The following is a 24546-nucleotide window of genomic DNA, read 5'->3' on the forward strand; positions in this document are numbered from 1 at the left end:
GCCGGTCCCCCTCCCGCACCCGAGGACCCACAGCGGGGGCTCCTCCGGGGCTCCCCGCCACGCCGCGGGTGCCTCCCTGCATCCCTGACGGCGCGGCGGGGACAAACAGCCCCGCCACCCCCCCGGATGCCGATCAGTGCCGAGCCAAGCGGTGCCGAGGGAAGGGGCGGCCGGGGCGGAGGCGTGCAGGGGGGTGTGGAGGGGGCAGCGCCCTGCGGCTACATCAGCCCCCTCCTGCTCAGAGCTGGGGCTTGCAGCTGAGCCGCCCAACGGCCCTCAGGCGGCAGCGACCGGGGGACGTTGAGGAAGAGCCGCCTGCGCGGCCCAGCGGCGGCGGGCGGGCCGGACACACCGACCGAGCAGCCGCGGCCCGCGGCGGGGAGGGGAGCCCGGGAGCCCAGTCCGCACCAGCAGCGCCATGGCCACCAAGGTGAGCAGCCCCCGGCGCGGCCAGGGGGGTCGTGAGGCGGCTCCGGGGCGCCCCCTGCGCCGGGACCCCGGGCGACTTGCAGGCCCGGTGGAGGGGCTCGGCGGGCGGGACGGGTTGCGGGCCGGGGGAGCCAGTCCCCTCCCCGGGGCCTGCCCCTCGCTGCCGGCCGCGGGAAGGAAGAAGTGGGCCGGCCGCTCCTGCCGCGCTTCGCTCGGGCCTCGCCGCCGCTGCCCGGCCCCTCTGAGCGGTGTGGAGGGCTCGGTGGGGTAGCGTCAGTCTGGAGCAGGGGAAAGTTGTTTTGTGCTGTTCCTGCCCCGCCGCTCCCCGGCTCGCCCGGAGCGACTGCAGGGTCGAAAAGCCTCCGGCGGCCGAGGGCTGCTGTTCCGCTTCCACTGTGCCCTGTGGATCGGTGCTAGCCGGCGGACCGCGGCGGCTGCGGGAGAGGCCTCGGCCGCCGGCGGGCCCCACCGCGAGACTGGGGACGGGGCGTCCTGGCGGCCTCCCCCCCACCGCCCCGGCCGCCCAGTGGCGTCAGGGCGACTCGTGCAGCCCCCCTCGAGTGGCGTCCGGGCGGTGGGTGTGTTGTGTCTCCTGTGGGAGCCCAGGAGCTGTAGGGTGCGACCTGTGAATAGTAAGGTCTGGTTTACAATTAGAAAGAAAAGCAGGAAGTGAAATTATTTTGTTGAGTTCTTCAACAGTATCTGTTATTAATACGACAGTCGAAATTAGCTCATCCTGTCTGAAACTGGTCCCTTCCTAAATTAGCAGTGTTTATTTACTATATTGGTTGTTGAAAGCGTCCCTGCTTGTGTAGGTGTGAGTTAAGATCTGCTAGTAAATGTCATCTGTAAGTTGTCTAAATATCTCGGAAAGCTTTTTGGGTATTTGAAGTAATGCTTTGAGTCATCTGATTCCATAAACTTGGCCAGCAGTTCAAAAACTTCCTTTTATTGAGGCAGTTCTCATACTGAACACTACTTGTGTTGCACTTACCACTACTGGAGAAATTCTGCATCTTGAATGTGTCGAATTTAATGGATAAGTGGCTGCCTCTCTAGCCATTTCAGCTGATGCTTACTCATGTTTTGGTAAACTTTTCCAGAAGCACAGAGAAGTTGGGTTTAGGCTTCAAAATCCCTTGGGCAGTTTAAGAAGTGTTGAGGTAGTGAACTTTATGCCTTGTTGAGGTTTTAGAATATTGTTGATGGGGTCAGTTTTAATATTGGTGGTTTCCACTGATTTGTGCAATGTGTGTGTGGATAACGTGGATCAACCCGACTATTGTAGGGACCAAGAAAATTACTTTTGTGTGCACATATTCTACATAATGCACAGTATGCAAAGTCCTGAGTCCTCATGCTGTTGGAAAGTGGTTTAATGTTTCTCCCCTCACTTTGAGGTACATTATGCTCATGCAGTCCTGTGTTCTGTGCCAGACACATGAAGGTGTTTTATTCACACATTTGGAAACTTTTATTTTGCTTTTCTTTAATTAACATTTTGGAGTTGTTATAGGCTCAGACTGAAGGGTGTAGAATTTCTAACTTCATAACCAGGACTGGCTTTAAATAAGGCGGTGCAGGATTTTTCTTGCAAGAAAGATGTGTTTTTTTTTTTCCTACACATTGAAAGTTTTAGTAATTAACTTGAAGGTTAAAATTGGGAAGTGATAGTAAAGAACTGTTACTTTATTGTTATTTTACTATGCTGATAACTGAGAGCAGTAGTGAAGAGAAGCTTGCTTTATTTTCTGAGCTTCACCCAGGAGATAGGTGGCTGTTTGTGAATTGCCTCACTTGGGATTTTAACTTGCAAACTTGTGCAAATGTCAGCTATAGTGAAGGATACACTTCTCTAAGTGTAACTGAGTAACTGACTCAAGAAACACTTTTTAGGAGTTTGGCCAACTAGCCAGTCACCATTTCAATTGGGAAGTAATTTTATTTTTTTTGAAATGGCAAATAAGTTACTTGCCTTCTTCCAAGATACCTTGTTTTGAAAAGAAATATGCAAAGCGCGTTTATATTGTGTATGAAAAAGTTAACAAAACTTAACTATAATTTGTTATCTAATATGTGAGTGTGAATTTCTCAAACTTTAATGGTATCAAATCCCATATAGCTGGTAGGGGCGACTGACAGTCAGGCCTGGCCTGCACTGCACACGCTATTAGCGCTTCCTGAATTGATTCCTGTTTAAACTAGAATATACTTTACAAGAAGGGTCAGGGAAAATTCAGTCTTCATTTGATGGAAAATCCTGTCTTTTTTGTGTGGTTTGTTTTTGTTTTGTTTTGTTTTTTTTAACCATCAACTTTTGCTGTTGGCACTTTATTCGGGATCTATATTTTTGCCCAGCTTCTGTTTCCAGTTTTATCCTTTTGTCTACAAGACTTAAAAATGCTTCTATCAAAGTGTGAGGTTTCCTGGGGTGGAGAGGAAATAGGGAGTACTTCCATAGTTAGCTTGTCAACCTTGGTCAGTCTTCTTGCCTCCCACTTTGATAAGCTACAGCCATTATGTTCCTAGAGTTTTCCAGTATGAAGTCGTGGTCTACAGTTGTGTAAGTTGCTGTCTGTTCTGTTTAATCTGCTTGGATCTTCCCTGTACAATTCAAACTCACTGGATTTCTTACTGAACTAAAAAATAAAAGCTTTTAGGGGAAAGAATTATTTTGATACAAAAAGGCCTTCACTCATGCTTTGCTAACATATTTGTGACTTGTAGCTTGATAGGGAGTCTTTTGTTGAAACATGTCAGTAGGCCCTGAGTACTCTGGAAGCTTTGGAGGCTGTGTCTGATGCTGTGAGCTGATTTAGCAATAAGCATTGCTCCTTCTCCTTACTTGCTACTCATCCTGTGCTCTCTTTACATCCAGGAGTTGACTCCAACACTTGCCAGGCCAGTCTGTGAGCTACTGTAAGTTGCTGAAGTAGCAAAATTAACTGAATGGAAACAGTGGGGCCATTTTCTCCAGTCCTAGGAAGGTGCGGTGGCTGAAAGTTTGCTAAGAGCTGATGCGAAAGGTTGGGTGGGATGGTAGAATTGGGAGTGGGAGACTTTCATGTTAAAGGTTGGAGATATAAATGGGAAATGGAGGATATGAGACCTCTGTTGATAGTTCTTTGGCCAGAACATTACTGTATTTTGGTAGTGGATTTTGTGATTCCCTAAAGTCTTGCTCAAGGTCATATGCTCTAAAAATTGAAGCAAGTAAAAAAAACCAAACCAAAACAAAAAAACCCAAACCAACCAACCAAACAAAAACCCCCAAAAACCCAACCCAAAAGGATTGTCGGAGAGATGCTAACTTCAGACTTTTACTGTAATTTAGTTGAACCGTACTTCAGAGGTAGGCAGTTTCATATCCACGTTTAAGAACTGATGCATTAAGCTAGATATTTTGGATGCTTCCTTCAGAAGTAGATTTGAGCTTACTAACTCCTTATTTTCAACTCTGTATTACAAAAGGAGGCAAAAAGTACCTGAGCCTAAAAGAGTAAAGCTTAAAAAAATAGTCACAAAGAAAATGCAATCTTGTAAATGTGTTTGTGATTGCTTGCAAAAGGCACAGATGAGAGTCTCATTCCTTTGTTTGTACCTCCTTGAGTTCTCTGGCCTTTCCTCTTCTTTTCCCACTAGAGTTTGCAAAGTCCCAGCTTTATCCTTGCCCTTTCTTTTGTTTTCGAGTTTCACTGAATAGGGAGAGCTGGAAATGTCAGGAAGTGATATGCTGGCTTTTAAATAATGTGCTCCCTACCTCAGTCTATTTTTGGAGTTATTTATTGTTTTAAATGCAGGCAAGCCATTTTATTGAAAAGACTGTTTTGCCAGTTGTGGAGTCCTAATTTCAGAAGGAGGTGATGATATTAAAAGAAGTTGATAGGTTATATGCACGCTGGTAGTCAAGACAATTGTTTTGGAACCTGTGCCTCTAATGTGAGGTGAGGGCTTTAGTTTAACAGTTGAAGTTGGAACTAGGAGCCAGTAAAGTCTGATTTATAGGAGTAATACTGAAGTTTGTGACATTACTTTTGCAAGCTAGATATTTCGCAAGGTATGTATTGATAATCTTTGTAAGGTTGGGCCTGTCTTAGTGTCAATAGCGACAAATTTTTCTTTGTAATTTCAGGGGCACCTGTATCCCACTGTTATGTTCTCAATTGTTCAATGTTTTGTCTACTTTAAGACCCCAGATACCTGGTTCTGTTTGTAGGACTGGCACCCTTTTTTGTGGGAAAAAGCCCCCTGAGATGAAAGCTTACACTGAATATGCTGTTTTTAAAGGAAGGTATAGCTTAGCAATACTTCTAAACCATGGAAATGTTGTTGAAGGCTTTGTTTTTCCATCTAATCATGTTGCATTATCTCTTGTGAATGTCCCTAACCAGGTATAGTTGAAATTAGCATGGTTCTAGTAGTTGCAGTTAGGGAAATAATTATTTATATGTTAAAATTTCAGGTAGGAAAGAATAACACATTAGACTTCAAATAAAGATTATTTTGCTTAAGTGTGCATCCTTCCTTTCAGCTTTCTTTTTGGTTCTCTATTGCCCTTATTAGTGTAACGAAGCCTCAAATTTTCCTTTGTGCCATGATGAAGCTGTTTGTATGTTTGCATTATGAATCAGGCAGAAACAATTCTTTGTTCTGTTTGCAGCTGGGAAACGGGACTCCCTCTGTGATAAACCCTCCAGAATACACAAACTTTGTGTTCTGAAAGTCTGCCTTCTGTATTGTCCTAACTTTGAAAGTAGGCTTTTCTAGGAAACTGCATCTTGAGAGAATATTCACCTAATAAATCTTAATACATCTGTGAGTTGAAATGAACTTCTGTGTAGTTGATTTCATAATCCATTTAGCATGTTCCACTCTTTAAGTTCAGGAAAGCAAGATGTAATAAAAAGAATGAGATTACAATTGTTTTATGTATGTAGGATGTGATGGAACAAAAATAAAAGTGAAGTAAGAATTTTAATTTTCATGGTCTCAATTATATGAAAAGTCAGGAGCTTTTTTTTAATGTAATTAAGTAGATGTGAAAATTTGGACTTTTCGGATTATTTTGTGTGGTGGTTGGTTTGGGATTTTTTTGTTTGTGGTTTTTGTTTGGTTTGGGGTTTGTTTGTTTCTTTGTTTGTTTTAAAGGGGCAACAAGATGGCTAGAGAAGGTGAAAATGTCAGGTAATGCAAATTTACTGGAGGTTCTTTACCTGGAGTGAGATGTTAGGATGAGCACAAGAGCCGATAGAATCTTATTTTATTAAGATACAGGTTTTTCTGTTCTTTTATTTTTCTCCCTGACAGTATGATTTTTCTAAAGTTTTGTGATAAAGCGGGTTATGTTGCATTGCAGCAATTACTAGTGCAGGGTTTCTGATGTCTGTGCTGGTAAACTGGTGAGAGTCCGTATGATGCTATACCTGCGTAATGATTCCTCTGACTCAGTTTTTCAAAGTTATTTCAAGCAGCTAGTCATTGAGTCATCAGAGACTCATAACCAGGGGTTGTTATTTAAAAACATGATTACAGTAGCTAAAGAGAAGGAAGTCTGGTATCAGATGACGTAATAAGCTTCATATGGTTTATAGATTCGTCAGTTCAGATTTTCGCTCTGATAGCATTTCTCCATATATCAGTAGTGTTTCAGCAAGGAGTCTTTACAGTTAACTGGCTTTGTAAAAACACATTTATTTTACTCCATTCTTTCAAGGTTTTTCTCTGTCAATTGTATTCCTCATTTAGAACCTCAGATTTTTCAGGTCTTGAAAAAGCCCCTGAAGAGTGGAATATCCACACGTCTTGTGTTTGTAAAAACTTCCTTATTTGATTTGACCATCTGCCAAATTTCAGAGTTTACAGAGATTACAAAGGGAAAAATGATAGGAAAACTTTTCCATTTTAAATATATGGGTTCCCTCCTGTATTAGATCTACTAGTAATTCTGACGTTGGAAGCAGTCTTGCAAAACATTACAAAAGCTGGTAATGGAGACTATAAAATACTGGGAGTGATTTGTTTCTGCCAACACTGCAGCAGGAGAGATCAACATTTAGCTATCTGAAATTACGTAAAGTAAATAACTATTAGTGTTCAGCATTTAGAGCTAACTAATAGCTAATCTATTTTAAAGCATGTTTTACAATTACAAGGTCATTCACATTCACTTTACGCTTCTCTGAGAGCCAGAGGTTGTGCTTTTATTTTCTTTAGTTGTATTCCTCCTTTCTCCGTGATTTATGACTGGAAAGGAGTTTCCCAAGTAACACAAAGTTCAAAAAACCAAGCAGTGTTGTAGTAGTCCAGTATGTGTAATATAAGTGTTATGGAGGAGGAAAAAAGTAGATGCATATTGCTTACTGGAATATTTAATTTAAGCTCTGAGCCTTGTCAGTTTGGTTTTTTTTCCAAAGGATTTTTTTTCCTCTTTGAGCTATTGGTAAGAAATATCTGTTAGGTGGGGGGTGTGAGGGAGAGGCAGTTAAGGCCAGAATCATTGAACTTTGACAGACAGTTGTCTGTAAGAACCACAGTAAGAGAAGGGCATGAGGGACAGCTCTTCTTTTAGGGAGCTGGCTTTACATAGGCTGGTCCAGCTGTTCTGTAGTTGCGAGGGGACATTCAGGATATGGCATGGTATGAAGGGAATGTGAGCCATCCCGGGCACTGCTAGTAAGTGTGCTGAGTAGAGTCAAACCAGCGACTTTGTGCATTTGAACCATTTTGCATTCTCATTTGGAACTCTTATTTCCTTCTGTACTTGAGAACAGCTCTTTCCCCAGGCCCTACCCCGTAAAGGAAGCCACTGTATAGGAGGGGTTTCCAATGTGCAAAATCGGTGGCTGGAAGGAGGAGGAGGTGGTAGGAAGATTGGCAGTGCAGCTTGAAGGAGGTCCTCTGGGAGTCCAAGCAAAACAGCTGCTTCTGGGGATGGGCAACCATGCCTGACCTGGGGTTTCTGCAAGTGGGACTTGCCCAGGTGAAATCATTCAGTCCCACCTTGTAAAAAGTGGGACTGGTGTACAACTGGTTGATGGGCGTTTTCTCATGACTTAACCGTTGTGTTGCTGACTTCTGCTCTGAGTTGCCATCTGCTGCTCCTTGGCAAGAAAACTGTTGTGCTTTTATTTTGTGTATTCATATGGTATCGCTGTTTATACACAGTAGGTTTTGGACTTGCTTTGCTTTTCCCAGCCTTCTGAGACTCCAGCTCTCAATGTTCAGAGCAAAAATAAGTTGCCCTCTCAATTCTAGTTGAATTCAAGAAAAGCATTTGTTTTCCTGGCTAATACAAGAAAATGGCTAATTTTGAAGAACAACTATAAAAATCCACTTAGCATAGCTTTAAAATGGTTCTCTTCTGTATGAGGATTTTTTTATTTGATTATGATTATATGTGTGATTTCCAGAGGAAAGCTGATTGATATAAGGCTGTTACATTTATTATTCCTGTTAGTTCTGACTTAAATCCTAGGATTCCCTGGACAGCCTATACAACTCATCTATCTGCAGCCATAAGGCCATGGCTGATGAGACACATAATTTTGTCCTACAGAGTCTTCATAATTAAGGTTAAATGTTCTATTTCCTCCACTACATTAATTTGGGAGGGGGGGGAGGGGGTGGGCTAAGATTTCATTCACTAATCAAATATTGCAATAACGTATGATAATAGAATGTAATTAGTGCTTACCTAGTTACAGCACAGTTCTGTCAGCAGTACTGTAATTTCCTCCCTTAATAGCCCTCTATTTGTCTTCTGAAAATGGTTGCTTATGGAATACAAAATTAAGCATCTTCCTTGACGCGAATAACTCCACCATATTCTTGGAAGCTTATATATGGTGGTTGAATTGTAATTTTTATATCAACAGCTCTGTTGCGTTTTGTCAAGCTGCCAATTTTTCTAGTAATTTGTAAGGAAGCAGAAGTTCAGACTTTCTTTTCTGACTTCTTTGATGCTTTCTGTCACTGTAAAGGTTGCTGGTAGAAGAGTTTGTATTCAATTGAAATCAATACAAAATGGAGATTTGTAAAGGAGAAACTTGAAATGTTGTATGACTTAATCCAGTTCTGGCATTCATTAGCTCTATTTATTGGGGGGGGGGAGTGGGATTGGGGGGTGGTAGCAGTGGTGTTTTGGTGGGGTGGTTTTGATTTGAAGTGGGATAGAGCAATACTGCCAGTGTTCACGTTGCATTAAATTACTGCATTAAATTGCAGGTGACCAGTGTCCAGTGCAAGTGCTGGGTGTTCTTTGGCCAGGTCTAATGACTGGGCCTTGCATATTTGAGCTGCAGAAAAGCATAAAATAGCTGTAGGCTTGGATACATTAGAACCCCAAAAACCTGAACTTTGCTCATTTCTAGAGTCAAAAAGCTTCATCTGATAAAATGATATGCCAACATTTGTGTTGTTGTGTTTCCTCACTTTTTGTCATAAAATAGACATAGAAATGGTTCAGTTATTGGGCTTTCATAAAGTAGTGTTTCTACAAATGGCTAAGAGATCCCAAACCATTTGTATATTGATAAATGTTGGTTACTCAACAGAGAATTTAGCAGAAATGCACATTGAGGATGTGTTCTGCTGATTTTTAGATTCCTTCCTAGACGTGTTCAGTTAGCTTGCCATTGAGTTGTTTTCCTATAAATATTACCAGTGTTCAGAACTTAAAAGTAGTACGACTGTTCCATTCTGTATTTTACCAGGTCAGGCTTGATTTGAAGTAGCATCATTTTAACATGCAAGTAGTTTGCTTTGCTAGTTTTTCACTTGCTCTAGACTGGCTTGTGCTGGCACATTGAAATGCACAACCTGTAATAGTATGGTGAGTCTGAAAAGATTTGAAATTCATTAGATAACTTTAGTGAAGCTTTGTGCCTCTCTAGTTACTGGGGTAATTACTGTTTTTCCTGATCTCCGCTCCTGTTGAGGGTGCACTGTTATGTGACTACAAGCTGTCTTAATGAGTAGGTCACAATGTGGCAATTTTTCTGGCAAAGGCTCTAGGCTTTTTCTGAAACCTTCACCACTTCCTGGCTTTGTTCTTTGGGGACAGGACTGCGTGGGTACAATACTCATCACCCTGAAGTTTGAGGCAAAAACATCAGGGGACTCGGCATGTCACACTTCTGAAACACACAGTTAAATATTGGTTCAGCAAACTGCTTCAAGTGTTGCAGTTTGATTTCAGAGAGACAGTAATGACTAACCAAGGCAGAGATTTTAATCATGATTGAGATAAATGTATCCTGCCTAACATCCATAAACATCAAACCATGTTGTACTTGTTGTATGTCCTGGTGTACCTGGAATTAACCTTCTAAAATTAGAAATAATTTTGTTCCTAGCCTATCTGGGGACCTGGAATAGGTTGGTATTAAGAAAGAAAAATATGGGGAGCTCTGGGCACTTGAAGCAGTGCAGGAAATTGATTCTGAAAAAGATCTTCGGGTATCATTGGAGCTCCTCACTCACGTTTAAAGGTTTTGCAGTACATTGGTAATAACTTATAACTGGTTTATAAGTAACATTTTAAACAAGAAAAACTTCAGGTGCTTAACCCAACTGAAAGCTCAGATCTGATTCACAGGAGTATCTGAGTCAGTATTTGGAAGCATCTCTAAGTCACATGGGTGTGTTGCATGTATGTCTGCAACAGAATTTCCCTTGCTTCCCTATTGCTTCTGTTACTTGGTTTGACAGTGCCCTGTAAATAAGTCTGTATCAACACCACAATTTAGCGCATGATGGTTCTTTTGAAAGTATGAGAATTTGAATGCTGCTTTTTAAAACTACTGAGCTGCTTATAATCCACAGACTTTAAAATTCTTGAGCACTGTTGTAAACATGGAAAATACCAGTTTCTCTTTGCTTTTTCCATGCTCTGTGGCAGTGGTTATCTACCCACCTGATTTGTAACTGTATGGGAAGAAGCTATAATTTGCTTTAGTATCTAAAGATTTTAACATTGCTTATATTTAGCACTTCTGAGAGATCTTTGTCTTTTAACCATTTTGCTCCTCATGCTGCATCAGTAACTCTTAGTCCTAGATGCTTGAGCTGAACAGGGGCTTCCTGACATGTAGGAATTCACTCAAGTGCAAGTTCGTAGTGTGTGTGCTGCCTGTAGTGCTGGCCAGAAGTGTGTTTCAGTGGGCTTTGATGTGTGCTAATGTTTGCTTACAGGTAGGCATCTATAAAGAAGCGTGCTTTCTTTAAAACAAAAATAAGATGCACAACCAAAAATGAGCTGGACCAGCCTGAATAGAGTTCAGGTACTTCTCTTCTGACCAAACCTGGTTTTCAGCAAGACAATGAAGTCCTGTGTGGTAGAATGGAAGAACTAATGTGTCCTCACTGGGGAAAGCCCAAGTTGCTGTGAAGAGGCTAATAAGTCATTCTCTTTATTTCTAGAGAAAACATTTCCAACTCTCCTTAACACCTGAAAACTTGCCTAATCTCTTCCTTATTACATAAAATTGTACAAAAATGATTTGAAGGTAAGCTTATTGCACCTTTAATTCCAGAAGTGCCAGTGTGTGCCGCATGCATATTGGTGGTAATCGGATATTTCATTGCTGTCCCTTACCCTATGAACACTTCAAACTATTTTGTGCTTTTTGGAAACTCCTCATGCACTGTTAACCATTTTCTTGCAATATGAGATAGTGAATACGTAATTAAATACCTGCCTGAATACTGTAAACACGTGCAGCTTCTGAGGCTGAAAAGGAGCTCCCTTTCTGTTTCTCCTCTGTCAGCAAGCATGTTTTATTAGCTGGAAGACATTATGCAAATCTGTTTCTTAGCTTTTTATTTGTATTTAATTTGCTTCTAATGTTGTTATAGTTAGTGGTGTTGACTTCAAATGACTAGCTGCAGGCTAGTGAAAGTATTTTAGGGTTGAAAAACCGCTAAGAAAGTGAGCGAGAAGGTCAAGAGACGCAATGTTTATTGTGAAATTGTAGAGTAATATGAGTATCTAGCAGTTACAGCTGATGAGGGACTTGGAGTAATGATACCTGTGTATCTTGACCTGAATATTTTGAACCTGGTGTTCTGGACTGAACTTGGTTTCATTTTTTGGATGAGTTTGTTTTAATTCTGATGTTGCTGAAAGCAGCAAGAAAATTGTGTTATAAAAGAAGTGTAATACTAAAGGGAGAATTTTTAGACAAGTGAAATTTTAATTTTTACCTATTGTTTAATAAAATCACAATATAAGAAACAGTTTGAAGGCATGGTTTGGTTTCTTCAGGCTTGTATTCTTCTTGTCTCATAGGAATGCCTGTGAGAGGAACATGTGTAGAGATTTCTTTACAGTAGGCAGGACAGGAGGTAGCTGCTTCTCCAGGCTGAGAGGCATAAGGAATTGAAGAGACACTTGATATTTCTGCATAGGCTATGCAAATGTACACTTTGTCTATCAGTCTGATGCAGTTGTCATGGAGAAGCTAAAATGAAGAGTAGTTCTTTTTGGTCAGATCATAGCTGCAGATGTTGCAGCAGCTACAGTGAAAATCTCTTCAGTCTTGGAGTATTTACTGGCTTTTGGATGAGTTTGGCTTTCAGGGTAAAGGGTTGGGGAAAGGTTAAGTCTGTCTAAACAATCTCCACATTGGAAGAAAGGTAGTGTCCTCAGTGCTCTGAGATGGGAAAGAAGCGATGGGACTCCTGCCTGTTTCTGAAGCACTTGGTGTTTTTCTGAGCTTTTTGGACATTAGTTGTTTTAAACTTCTCACAGTACCCTTAGTAGTATCCACAGTGGGACTTGGCATGTGTTTTGACTTGCTGAGAGTATTTTTTCAAAGATTCATTTAAACCGGTGATTTAAGGCAGTCTGAACGGTGAAATGAAACGATGGTTAAACTGTCACTTGGAGCCTTGCCTGCCCTGCCTGCATCATTTCTGTAGCTTTGCTAAGGTGATAAAGACAGCTAGGGCTTTAAAGCTGATGACAAGTCAGATGTCTTGCAGTTGTTCTAAACTACCTCAAAAACAATATTAGACAGTAATCACAGTGCAAATTGCTGTAGAAGATCAAATAGTACAGAGCTGAACATGCAAAAATAATCTCAATTTCCTTTTGCTTGCAAAGTGTTGCCAGTTTTTAGATTAAATACTTTGTTTTGAACTGTTCTTTTGGATGTAATCAAAAGATACTGCCAATTTCTGAACTTACTGATCTTCAGCTAGTATTTTGTCTTTATTCTTTTATCTCTGCTTCCTCAATTTCTCTAATCCTGGGATCCTAACCTGCTGTTTCTGTTTTGTTCTCTTAGAACTGCTGTTTAAAAGACATATTTTATTTCTAAAAACAATATTGGTGAGAAAAACAAGTCTGGGAGAGGAAAAAAAAAAAGGCACAAAACCAAATAAAACAAATAGACAAGCAACACCCCCCCCCCCAAACCAAAATCCAACCAACCAAAACCCAAAACAAAAAAAAAAAAAACCCTCCCAAAAATGTAACAGCCCCTGCCCCCAAAAAACAGACGTCCAAAAACCTTGTGGTGGAAAATGAATAAAATGTCTGTGAAGACAGAAAATGCGTTTTACTATTCTGTGTTTCCAGATGTAGTCAACTTACTGCTTATCAGTGTTTCTCAAGAAGCTGGTTTCAAAGGCTTATGTTTATAAGACCTACTGAAGAATATTTGTACTACCTAATACAGTTTTTGTAGGAAACCTCTCTGAAGTTTATTCATAACGGAAATGTACTGGAGTTATTGGACCAAAAGCCCTTTGTTCTTCATTCCAGCTAAAAGCTTAAGCTGCTGTCCTAGAAGAACAGTTCAGGTCTGCTTACTGCCAAGCCTGTTTAAAATTTGAGGACTTCAGCTCTGAAGAGGAGTCCTAGCTAATGATTAACTTTTTTATAAAAATGTTTTACAAGGCTTCCCAAATGATGTTTCTGCTTCTCTAGTGGGTTGCAGGTTTCTCTGAAAAGATTTATCTGCCCCATTTATTTTCAAAAACAAAATGGAATTTGTTCCTCTTTTCATTCTCCTCCTGTGAATCTGGGAACTGCTGTCACCAGCAACAGTAGGGCTGGAAACTGGAGGTGAGGCATGAACCTGGAAGGTGTTGCCCTCCTTGCTGCTGTGATACAGCAGATGTATTTCTGAGACGGTGACATCAGGCAAATGAAACCTGTGAATCCCTGTTCAGTGCTGGATGGCTGATGCACAGAATTGCTAACTACTAAAAGGAAGGCATGCATTTATTATGGGAATTTCATACTATAAAACTTTTATGGATATTTCCTTTATACTATTTGACGCTGCCAGCTGTTGAAGAGAAGCCATTGTGGTACAAGTTTCCTAAATTTTAACGCATGGCTGAAGCAGATGAATCTATGGCATAATACAAGAGCTCTTTCTAATACAACAAAATCGTGTCTGTAGGGAAAGTGTTTTCAAAGTGTGTCCAATTTTCAAGTGGCTTCTTAATTTTTAGTGCTCTGAAGCATACCTTTATTATGGTGCAGCAGTTCTGCATCAGGAAGTCCTGCATTACAAAAGCATTTTGCCTCAAAAGAGTCAGCAAAAACTAGTAATTGTTCTATGTGGGTCGTTAATCATTCTTATCAACAGAGGTTTAGACAGAGAAGCTATTATAAAAGCTGCTGTGAGCACAACTGATGTGCCTTAGCTGTCAGTCTGTATGCTCAGGGCTAGTGAGGGATGCACAGTAGTTTTCATTGTCCTACTTCTCCATGAAAGAACTAGTCTGCTGCAGGTGAGTTGTCATGCAGACAAGTATGTGCCTGTGCACAACAGGGTTGTCAGACTTGGGGGTAAGTTGCTTTTCCATCTGAGCCTAGCATCTTTCAAGTGAAACATCTTAGAAAAGACAGTCTTAAGAGAAATAGGTGCTTCTGTTGCTTTATCACATCTTCCAAGATTCTGGGGGAAATACAGAAAAGTCAGTCCATCAGGATATCTACAGAGATCTTGGATACTCTCCTAGTGACTTAGCGTAGTGATAATGTAATCCTTCACTGTAACTTTATTTTCATTACTTTTGCTTGCCAACTTCCTTTCGACTTAATTTATGCTAAGAGTCTTGACGCACTGACAGGTATGGTTGCATAGTCCTGTGCCTGCAGAAATAAGTTGGCAAATCTCTTGCTTAATTTTTTTTTTCTCCTCTTTCTTTTTTAATATTTTGGGAAGAGTGGGGAGGTACTAAACTCAGACAGAAGTAAGTGATGCAGAAAGGCTAGGTCTGTTCTGGGTCTGCCAAGAAATAATACTTTTGCTAATATGTATTGCTTTTCAATGTGAAGGATCTTTTGTGTTTTAATATGCTTAGGCACGATTACTATTATCATTCTAAGAGACAGTGATAGTGACTGATTGCAATTCTTAGAGTTTCTAGAAGTTCAGGGGTTTCACACTAGTAAGTCAGTAAATTTGGAAATTGCAGTCCTGATGTATAACTTCAGCAGGTAGACCTGGCTCCAAAGAATGCCAATATAGTACTGAGAATTACTGCTTTCCTTTCTATATTCTTCTCCTTATTACAATCTAAAATCCTATACCCATATATACTGCTGAAAAGCTCATTTTCCTTTAATACGGAGGAATTCTGACTGGTTCCCCTGATTTCTCAGCTTGTAGAAAACTGCCAGTTTCCTCTCATTGCAGAGAAACTGCAATATATGCTGGAGCTGCAGAGATGCTGGGGCTCAGAGAGCCCATTCCTCCTTGGCTTGCATTGTGTGGGATTCTGCTTAATTCGTGGTGGCCTTTTCTCACACAAGGGTGCACAAAATGAATGTCTGTATATGTTACAAACTCCCAGTGGATTTGTGAGAAGCTCTGCTACCACCTGAGCAAAGGGAGGTAGGAGATGTACAGTACAATGACTAGGTCTGCTTTCTGGTCAATGAAAGGTGTTTAAACTTTTTGGGTTAGCAGTCCTTTTTCTCAAAGGATCTGACAAAACAATTTCAAAATCCAGAGCCAGTTATGTCTTTGGGGGGATGAGAAGGAAGAGATGAGAAGGAAGAAATACATGTAGCCAGTAGAAGAAACTGATTTTCTTATAGCTAATAGATTAGTAATTCTTATATGTATTGAATATTTGCAATAGCCTTTAAATGAAGCAATGGCTTTTATTACAGTAACACAATGTTTGAATCTCTGCAGTTCCTCTAGTTCTTGGATTATTTGATCCTTTTGCATATGACCAGAAGTGAATATGAAGCACAGTGGTCATTATAACAAGTCTTGGGTTTTTTGTGGTTTTGGGGTTTTTTGTTTGTTTTTGTGTTGCTTTTCTTTTGTGTTTTTTTTGTGTTTTTTTTTGTTTGTTTGTGGTGTGGTTGGTGTTTTTTTTTTAACTGGTGTTTTGAAGAAGTTGTCTTTGGTCTTCATTCTGTGATCTTTGGAATTTGTCAGAGATTCCCATTTTATAAATATTCACAATGTTCTTAAGCTTAGACCTAATATTTGATGCATGAATTGCAGTGCCTGGGAGCTGAAATCCTTTTCTTGCTTTCTTCTTAAAAAAAAAAAATAGCCCGAATGCTATTTTGTGTAAGTGGTAAAAATCTAACTCTAAGCCAGATCTGCTACTTAGATGTAATATTTGTGGCTAGTAAGTAGGAAAAAATTCATTGCAAAACCAAACCTTTTTCCTTTTTATAGTAGTTTGTAACTGAATGTCAAGAATTTAAATAGGGTTGGGGCTGATGCCTCTGCCCAAGGAAAGGCTAAAGGGTTTTCCATTTTAACAGTACACTTATTAAATTTGGGGAAAACAGCTAGGGACTTAGTTTCACTTACTTTAGAATTTGTGGACTTTATACTACTTTCCCATTAAATCTGAACAGTAGGAGAGTAGCATCAAAACTTACTTGTCATGAGTTCTTAGGCACTGAATTCCCAAACTAGGCAAATGAGCCCAAAAATGCAAGTGATACAGAGAGTACCAGCAAAAAATCTGAGGAATGCATTTGAGACATCAATATATGGGTCAAGTTACAAAAGTGCTCAGACACTTAATGTGCTGTAATAATTTATTTCTGCAGTATTGTGAATCTTTTTATATATTATCAGTTTCTTAAACTGTATTAAGGCAAAAATAAATTGTATTTTAACTTTTCTCCCCTTTTCTAGTTAGCTTGGTTTTGGTTTTGTTTTTAGCAACATGTGAAACAGGCATCTGGAGCAGGTGCATAGATAGACTTTGGCACAATGACTTTATTAAATTGTATCTCTCTTGGTTTTCCTTCCCTACAATCTGAATACTTCCAGATTTTTGAGTAACTTTATTTCCCTGCTGCATGTGGAGAACCTAGTACTTGTCTCTGTTCTCTTATTACACATAAATACATCTTACCTTTCCTGTCTGGTCATTACTGTGGGATGTTTTGCGAGTTTTCCTGAAGGCTGGTAAAATCTGCCTGTGTCCTGGTGAGCGCACATCATTCTCATGGATAAAAGGAAGAACTTCATACTATGATGAACTACGTGAAAGCTAAGAAGGCTCCCTGGTTAAGAAAGCTGCTTTTCCCATGGTTCAGATGCTTAGCATATGAGTGTTGTTAAATTGACTTGCAGGACATGGATAAGTATTAGTAACCTGCTGTAAAAAGACATATTTTAACACCTTCATCTTCTACTGCTGAGGGGAAAAGCCTGGAGGGTGGCCCTTTTTATGCCCCTATGTAAAATGTTCTTGTATTTCAAAAGGTATGCTGATTGGTTTACTTTTAAAGGAAAGTAAGGCAGCTTATTCTTATATTTGCATGGAGGCCTGCTTTACTGCTGGAAAGAAAACTGTTATTATTGATAGTGGTTTTCTTCATCTTGGTTTTACATGACATGATCTCAAAGTGCTGAAAGCCTCAGTTCAGAGTGAAAAGTTTTCATGCAAGGAAGCATTCAGAGTATTTGGGGGACATGGTTTTTCTGCAATGTTGCGCTTCTCTAGTAGAGAAGACCAAGTGTTTGAGTTGTTATGCACGTGGTTCAGATTAGCTTTGTCAGTTGAACTACAACATACAAATTTTTGCTTGGCTCTGTTTTTATTTACACTGACTTAAAGTGTTTGTTGACCAGCCAGAAATATTTCCACATGATAACTGGGGGAGGGGGGGAAGTTGTGCTTTTTCTGGTTTTATGGCAGAAGAAGGGATGTTTAGATGAGAATCATAAGACCCTGCAGTTTTGGGGCAAGCAGGGCTTGATGGTGAATGTCTGTCTTCTGGGACTTACTTTTTTCCTATCACATAGCTTGCTTTCAACAGAAATCATGATTTTGCTGTCATCTTCATGGCAGAAACAATCAGGCTTTCGGTTTGGGTTTTCTCCTTCCCCCTGACCTGACAAGAAGGACCTCATTATTGTATGCGGTGTCTGATGTTGTTAGTGACGCCAGTATAAAATTGTTTTTCTTGGATTTAGTTTGGTTTGTTTGGTTTGGGGTTTTTTTTATGTGCGAGTTGAGGTAACTAAAGTGTAGGTCTTCTGGTGAGGAGGAGACCATAGCCTTGCCTTTTTCAAGATGCGCTAGGGAAATTGGCGTGCTTCCTGAATTGTTTTCTGCTGATTGTAATTCTATATGAACTGGAGAAATAAGGGTTGTGATGTAGTCTACATTGAGGATTGATGTTTTTGTTATAGCTGTCAGTGTTGTCTATTTCTGTTTTCTGACCTATAGTCTAGCTTTTCTTTTTGCTGTTTTTTGGTACTTCAGCATTGGCATCAATCGGATAAAGTAATGTATTCATTACTTCTGGGGCACATAAGGACTTGAGGTGTTAAATAATAAAGTGTTAAATTTATAAGTTCTACTAGTGTGAGTTTTCTTTCAGGGGAAGAGAAGCTTAGATAGAGGTTTTACTGTGGTCAGGTTTAAAGTTTATCTTACGTACTGTTTAAATGAAAAGCTAAAACTTTGATTCTAGATCTTCCTTTAAGAGTCAAGGGGAAAAAACATGTGGCTGCTCTCTGAATCCATTTAAACAGTTTATGAGAAAATAAATACAGTCCCTCTAATTCCTGAGGGCTTTCTCTACTTTTAGATTGGAAAGGAATTTAATAGCAGACAATTAAAAGATGTTTGGGAACATAATTTTAGGCCATGTCATAATTCTTTGTATAAAGTAGAACCGTTCTTTAAATGTTAAACAACTTTGTCTGTGTTTCAAACACTACATTTCTTTATGTAGTGTAGTAGTTAGTATATAGTAAAGCTCTTGTATGTCTAAGCACTTCCATGAGTTTGGTTTTGTTTTGCCTTCTCCCCCTCAAGCCAATATGTAACAGGCCTGCTCTCACTGTGCACTTGTATAGTTCCTCCTGTGTACAGAGAATTTCAAAACTATTTATGTACCATTTTTTATGTACAGCAGTGGTTACTTACATCTGCAGTTACATGTTTTTGTGAATTGCTTGCTCTCTGAAACAGTTGCCTTTACCCAAATTGGAGTTGGAATGTCTTGGGGGGGGGGGGGGAGGATTAATTGGATTGTTAGATTGTTTGCTTTCTAATTGGAAGTTAGAAGCCTTTGCTTTTCTTAGAAAAGGTTGTACAGATAGTTATGGGCATGGCAGAGAGCAGCCAGTTTTAAACTATAAATCTTCCTAGAAAATAATCACAGAACTGTAGAATGGTTTGGGTTGGAAGGGACCTTAAGATCATCTAGTTCCAACCCCCCTGTCATGGGCAGGGATGCCTCACACTGTAACATGTTGCTCAAGGCTCCGTTCAGCCTGGCCTTAAAACACTGCCACGGATAGAGCATTCACAACTTCTTTGGGCAACCTGTTCCAGTGCCTGGAACAGTAAAGAACTTCTTCCTTATGTCCAACCTGAACTTCCCAGTTCAAGCTTAAACCCATTGCCCCTTGTCCTATTGCTGAATAGAAACAGGCTGAATAGCCCCTGATGAAGTCCCTCCCTGGCATCCTGTAGGCTCCTTTCAGATATTGGAAGGCTGCTATGAGGTCTCCACACAGCCTTCTCTTCTCCAGGCTGAACAGCCCCCCCAGTTTTCTCAACCTGTCTTCATATTGGAGGTGCACCTGCACCCTTATCATCCTTGTGGCCTCCTTTGGACTTGCTCCAACAGCTCATCCTTGTCATCCTTGTATTGAGGACACCAGAACTGCACACACACCAAGCAGGGTCTCACAAGAGCGGAACAGAGGGGTAGGATCACCTCCTTTGCTTCTTCAGATGCAGCCCAGCATATGGTTGGCTTTCTGGGCTATGCATGCTGAAGCTGGCTCATGTTTAGTTTTTGTTGATCAGTACCCCAAGCCCTTCTCCGCAGGGCTGCTCTGAATCTCTTCTCTGCCCAACCTGTAGCTGTGCCTGGGATTGTCCCAACCCAGGTGTAGGACCTTGCACTTCACTTTGAGCGATAATGATCATCTCTAACAAACTCCCCAGGAGGTTTTCATCTTACAAAGTTTTAGTGTTCACTTTGGAGTTTAAATTAGGAAGTGTTTGTTTCCTGCATGCTGAGTTGCTCTTTGTACATCTAGCCTGACTCTACTTACTGTTTCTGCTACTTAAGAATAAGTTGTGCTGATACTTGCTTCATAAAATCTTTTCTAAAGAAGCTAGAAAGCTCACAGCTATATTCTTTTTACACACACAGGCTCGTGTTATGTATGATTTTGCTGCTGAGCCTGGAAACAACGAGCTGACAGTCAGTGAAGGAGAGATCATCGTAATTACCAACCCGGTAAGACCTGAGATGGAATCAAGGCTTCAGTGTGCTTTCTTGACCCAATGCCAGTAGGTGGAAGAAAAGGGGTTCCAGGTGACATCTGATGAAAGCCTTGGCTGTCCTCCTGAAGAATCAGTGAATAAACTAAATAGAATTTTCAAACAGTTTTATGGAAACAAATGGTATGGGCAGTTTTGAAGGGTGGGGACTTCTTGAGTTGTGCCTACACACTTAGGAATTTACTCAGCTTTGTTCCCCTCTAAACAGAGCTGAGTGACAAGGCCGGGGAAGGACCTAATGATGTTGGTAGCCTTTACAGCTGAATGTGTTATCTTTTTTTATATGCCTATGTTCCACATTTTGTCTATATGGTCTGCCAGGTGCTTGCCACTTGCATTTAAATCTGACATGCCAGCTCCCCTCTTGGTTTTGAGTTTCTTAATCAACAACTTCAGCATTCCAATTTTGTTCAAAGAACTTAGAACAGAAATTTGTTACCAAATATGTGTGTCCTTTCATTATTAAAGCAATATGGACAAGGTACAGGGAAGGACTGGTGAAAACATTATTGGGGATTTCATAAATAAATAGTACTTTTGAGCACTGACATTTGATTTGTGTGCAGTTTGAATTTGAGTGTATTTTTATTGTTTGTATAATTCTTACCCTTGGTAACAAGGTAAGTGTTAGTTGATTCTAGTTTTGATTTTTGCTTAGTGATATGGCTCGGTGAATAGACTGCCCTTTTAAAACACATACAGACAAACCCCACCTGATTTTGCTGCTAGGTTTTATTTATCTGGTTTTATAGGAAGCATGGGTTATGCAGAATAAACTAATTCTTTAAAGAGCCTAGTCATGTATATTCCTATAATTTTTAGTTCCACTGACCTTAAATATTTGAAGCAGGTATGTAATAGAAGCAGCACTTTCTTCTACAGTATGCTATACTGTGGCACAGGTAACATTTTAAGTTGCTTCAGGAGCTTAATCCTGTTTTGCAAAAGTAGGACTAAAGAAATAGTTTACCACTTTTAAGGTAGTTCTTGCTGAACAAGACATCTCTGCGTTAAGGTTAATTAAAAGCAAGTAAAACTTTCTAGTTAACTTTTGCTGTCCATGATTGAACTATGACATGGACTGCCACAAAAGCTCTTGATCTTTTTTGATATGATATGTTTAGATGGCAATAGTGCAAGTCATGAAAGTCCACTGATGATCACTCTGAAGTGTAGCATTGCAAATATCACTTCTGGCTCAAGATGTCATTGCTCTTGCAGTTAATCAGGCTAGTTGAATACATAATCTGAGGTGCCGCATTGTTTGTGTTCTTATGTGTAAGCTTTCAGGTACATAAGAGAAAAGAAAATGAATTCATTATTTTAATAACTGATGGAACTTTACTGTTTAAAATCTTGAATATGTAAGCAGACTTCTTACTATGTGCAGGATTACATAAAATTTTCAAGTTAAAGAACAAAATAATGAATAAACAAATACATCTGTTAAAAGACAAATTAAAAAAACCCTGAAATTCAGTAATTGCAGTCTAGCATATGTAGTTTCAGTTTTCAGCTGTGAGTTAGCTTGACCTATAGCAATGTGTTTAAGGAACAGCTTGATTTAAAACAGAACTAGCTTATTGCTAATAAAGTTGTCCTGGTATTGACTTTGCTGAACTGCTTAGTGTATGTAGGATATTTGTTTAAAAAACCAAATCCCACAACCAAATAACAGGATGTCCCACAGAGATCAGAGGTGAACTGTCTTAGTTCTGTCCTAATAGCATGAGATCTGCCTCTGAAATTTGCTATAAACTAGAGTGTCTCCAGATCTTGCATGGCATGTGCCTCTCTTAATCTTGAGATTCTCCTTAATATTTTTGTGGGTTATAGCTCCCACTCACCACACACCTCTGTATCTTCAATAAGTGAAGCAGAGATTTTACAGATATTAACAACAGCTTAATTCCTTGGGTCTTGTTTCCTTATAATCTGTTGATTAAAAGTAATGCCTTGGAATTGGCGTTATAATAGCTGTGGTTTGATGCAGTCTGTGTCCAGACAGTTGACTGGTTTCATAAAGTGCTGAAAATCAACCTTTTTCCACCCTTACGTTTGTTAAGTCTAAAGTCAACAGTAGCTGTGTGAAACAAGAACTCTCTGTGTTCTATATAAATAAGTATCTGCTGCTTCAGCAGATTTAAGTGAATTTGTTCATGGTCATGCAGTTGTAGCTGTATTTTGAACACTGCATTTGACAGCAAGATGGTGCTTCCCTCCTAAGCTGTTTAAAGCATGCTGTGGAATCTGTCTAGTAAAACTATTTCTATATTATTACTTCTTCTAGGATGTTGGTGGAGGCTGGTTAGAAGGAAAAAACAGCCAAGGTGAGAGAGGACTTGTTCCAACAGATTATGTTGAGGTAAGTGACTCCACTGCTCTGCACTAAGAAAGCAGAACTACTGAAAAAGCTATCCTCTGGTTCACTGATCAGACTGTACTGCTCAAACATAAAAGTTCCAATGTTAAGGCTTAAAATATATAATCTTATTGAGCAGCTATAGCTGGCTTTGGAGACAGTGCAAACATGCCATCCAAGCTACTGTGCTTCTTAATCATTTCCCAAGAAATGCAACAGGAGGCTATCTGTAGCAAATACTGGTGACCTGCAGAACATGAGCTGTTTTAGTCTGCTTCTCGGTTTGGGGGCCTTATGATCCAATAATTATTTTGTTTTCCTGTCTGAAGATTCAGACATGCAAGTGAAATGAGTAATCCATGTTTACATTGGTGTTGCTGTGGCTGATTTGCTACATGCTTATAAATCTCTGGAATGGAATTCCATTTCTGGGGGTCAGGATATAGTCTCCTAAAACCAGAGACTACTCGGTTTGTATTCTTCCTGAGGCCCTTTGGTTTTTCTTTGTGTGTTGATCTGCTCTTTGTTTTAAAGACAAGTGATATGGGGGTGGGAATGGAATGGGGGTCTCAATGCAAAGACAGGAATCCATTTCACCCTTGAAGAGCCCAGTGTCTGTATGTCTGCAGGCTGCCAGTGGGGTGAAGACCCTGGCTGTAATTCCTGCAGCCTCCTCTTAAGGCACATCCCTCCCTTCCTTCACCAATGCTGTGTTTATTGAAAAAGTGTGTGTGTGAGGGGAAAGGATGAGATGATGCTGGCTCACATGACCATATTTGTCTTCAGTTGGCTAGTTCATGGTCTACTAGCTTTTGGTTCTCCAAACTTACTGTCCCAAATCATCATTTGCATAATTTGATTAATGGAAAAATACTCTGCTACTTTTTCAGATTATAACCGAAGGTGCAAAAGATGGAATTACCTGTGGTAACTCGTTAGCTGACCAAGCCTTTTTTGATTCCCTTTCTTCAAATACAGCTCAGACCAACTCTGCTGCAAAAAGCAGTAATCAGGTATGTCTCGTAATTTTTCAGCGAGCATGGCAAGTTTTGTTGACTTAGGTGCTTGCATTCTTCAGTTGTGCTGTACTGTATTTGTGAACCCTCATAAAAGTACTAATTAAAATAATTGTGCTTTCATTAGGGAGCACTTTTGTTGAATATTTGTGATGTGTGACTGTTCAGACACTGTCACTGCGAGAAAATTTAGTACTCTTAACACGATGAGAAATGGAGCAGTTTTATTCTTTCCAGTCTGCAGTTATCTAAATCTGTGACTACCTCAGTCTTACAGACTACTCAGTAAGTGCACTAGCAAATTACTTTATTTTCAAGATAGTTGTGTTAGTATGCCAACTTTGTTAAGGAATCAGAGCTTATGTTTGTTTTAAATGTCTACTACAATTGAGTGGACTGTGCATCATCAGCCAGAGTGAATGGGTATGTATATTTTCCAGAATTTGAGTGAGAGTTCTTTCTTTGATTGAAAAAGATGAAGCAAGTTTGTGCGTTGTCCCCAGTCAGCGAAGAAAGTTTGACTTTTGTTTTTGCTGGAAGAATGCTTTTCTCCACCAACTCACCCACACCATCCTCACGCCCTGTTCCTAGCTTTTTGCCTGGTTCCTAGCTTTTTGCCTGGTGTGTCAGTTCATTAGCAGCAAATATTTAGTTTCAGATATCTGAGGACATGCATTATCTTAAACACAAGCTGTTTATTATGATCTACAGACTGCTGCATATCCCACATGTAGGAAGAGTTAAATGTTTCTAAGTCCACAGATCAACAGAAGTACAAAATCTGCTTTTTCCAACAGCAGCATGTGAAGGTCTTTTGTTTTAGAAAGTAAATGCTTTACTTACTGTAGCAGCTGGGGACATATACCTTGTTTGTGGGTCAGTTAAATATCAGTTATTAGTTTTCTTAATTGTAACTTGCACCAGAGGACTTTGACATGAAGTGAGATCTCTTGAAAACTCTACATGGGGCATTTTTGTATG

The 24546-nt window shown here is 40.1% G+C and overlaps 1 protein-coding gene across 2 annotated transcripts in view; it reads left to right on the forward strand.

Moving 5' to 3' along the window:
* The first annotated feature begins 205 nt into the window (after positions 1-205).
* Positions 206-24546, forward strand: part of SNX9 (sorting nexin 9) — a 60759-nt gene continuing 36418 nt past the window's right edge. For both annotated transcript variants that reach the window (XM_065680631.1, XM_065680632.1), the window contains exons 1-4: positions 206-430; positions 20057-20143; positions 22478-22552; positions 23440-23562. In XM_065680631.1, the coding sequence (XP_065536703.1) occupies positions 419-430; positions 20057-20143; positions 22478-22552; positions 23440-23562 (297 nt within the window). In that variant the 5' untranslated portion in view covers positions 206-418. The remainder of the gene's footprint in view (positions 431-20056; positions 20144-22477; positions 22553-23439; positions 23563-24546) is intronic.

The sequence above is a fragment of the Lathamus discolor genome, chromosome 5 (assembly GCF_037157495.1).
Source record: "Lathamus discolor isolate bLatDis1 chromosome 5, bLatDis1.hap1, whole genome shotgun sequence".
In the NCBI taxonomy this organism is placed as follows: domain Eukaryota; kingdom Metazoa; phylum Chordata; class Aves; order Psittaciformes; family Psittacidae; genus Lathamus; species Lathamus discolor.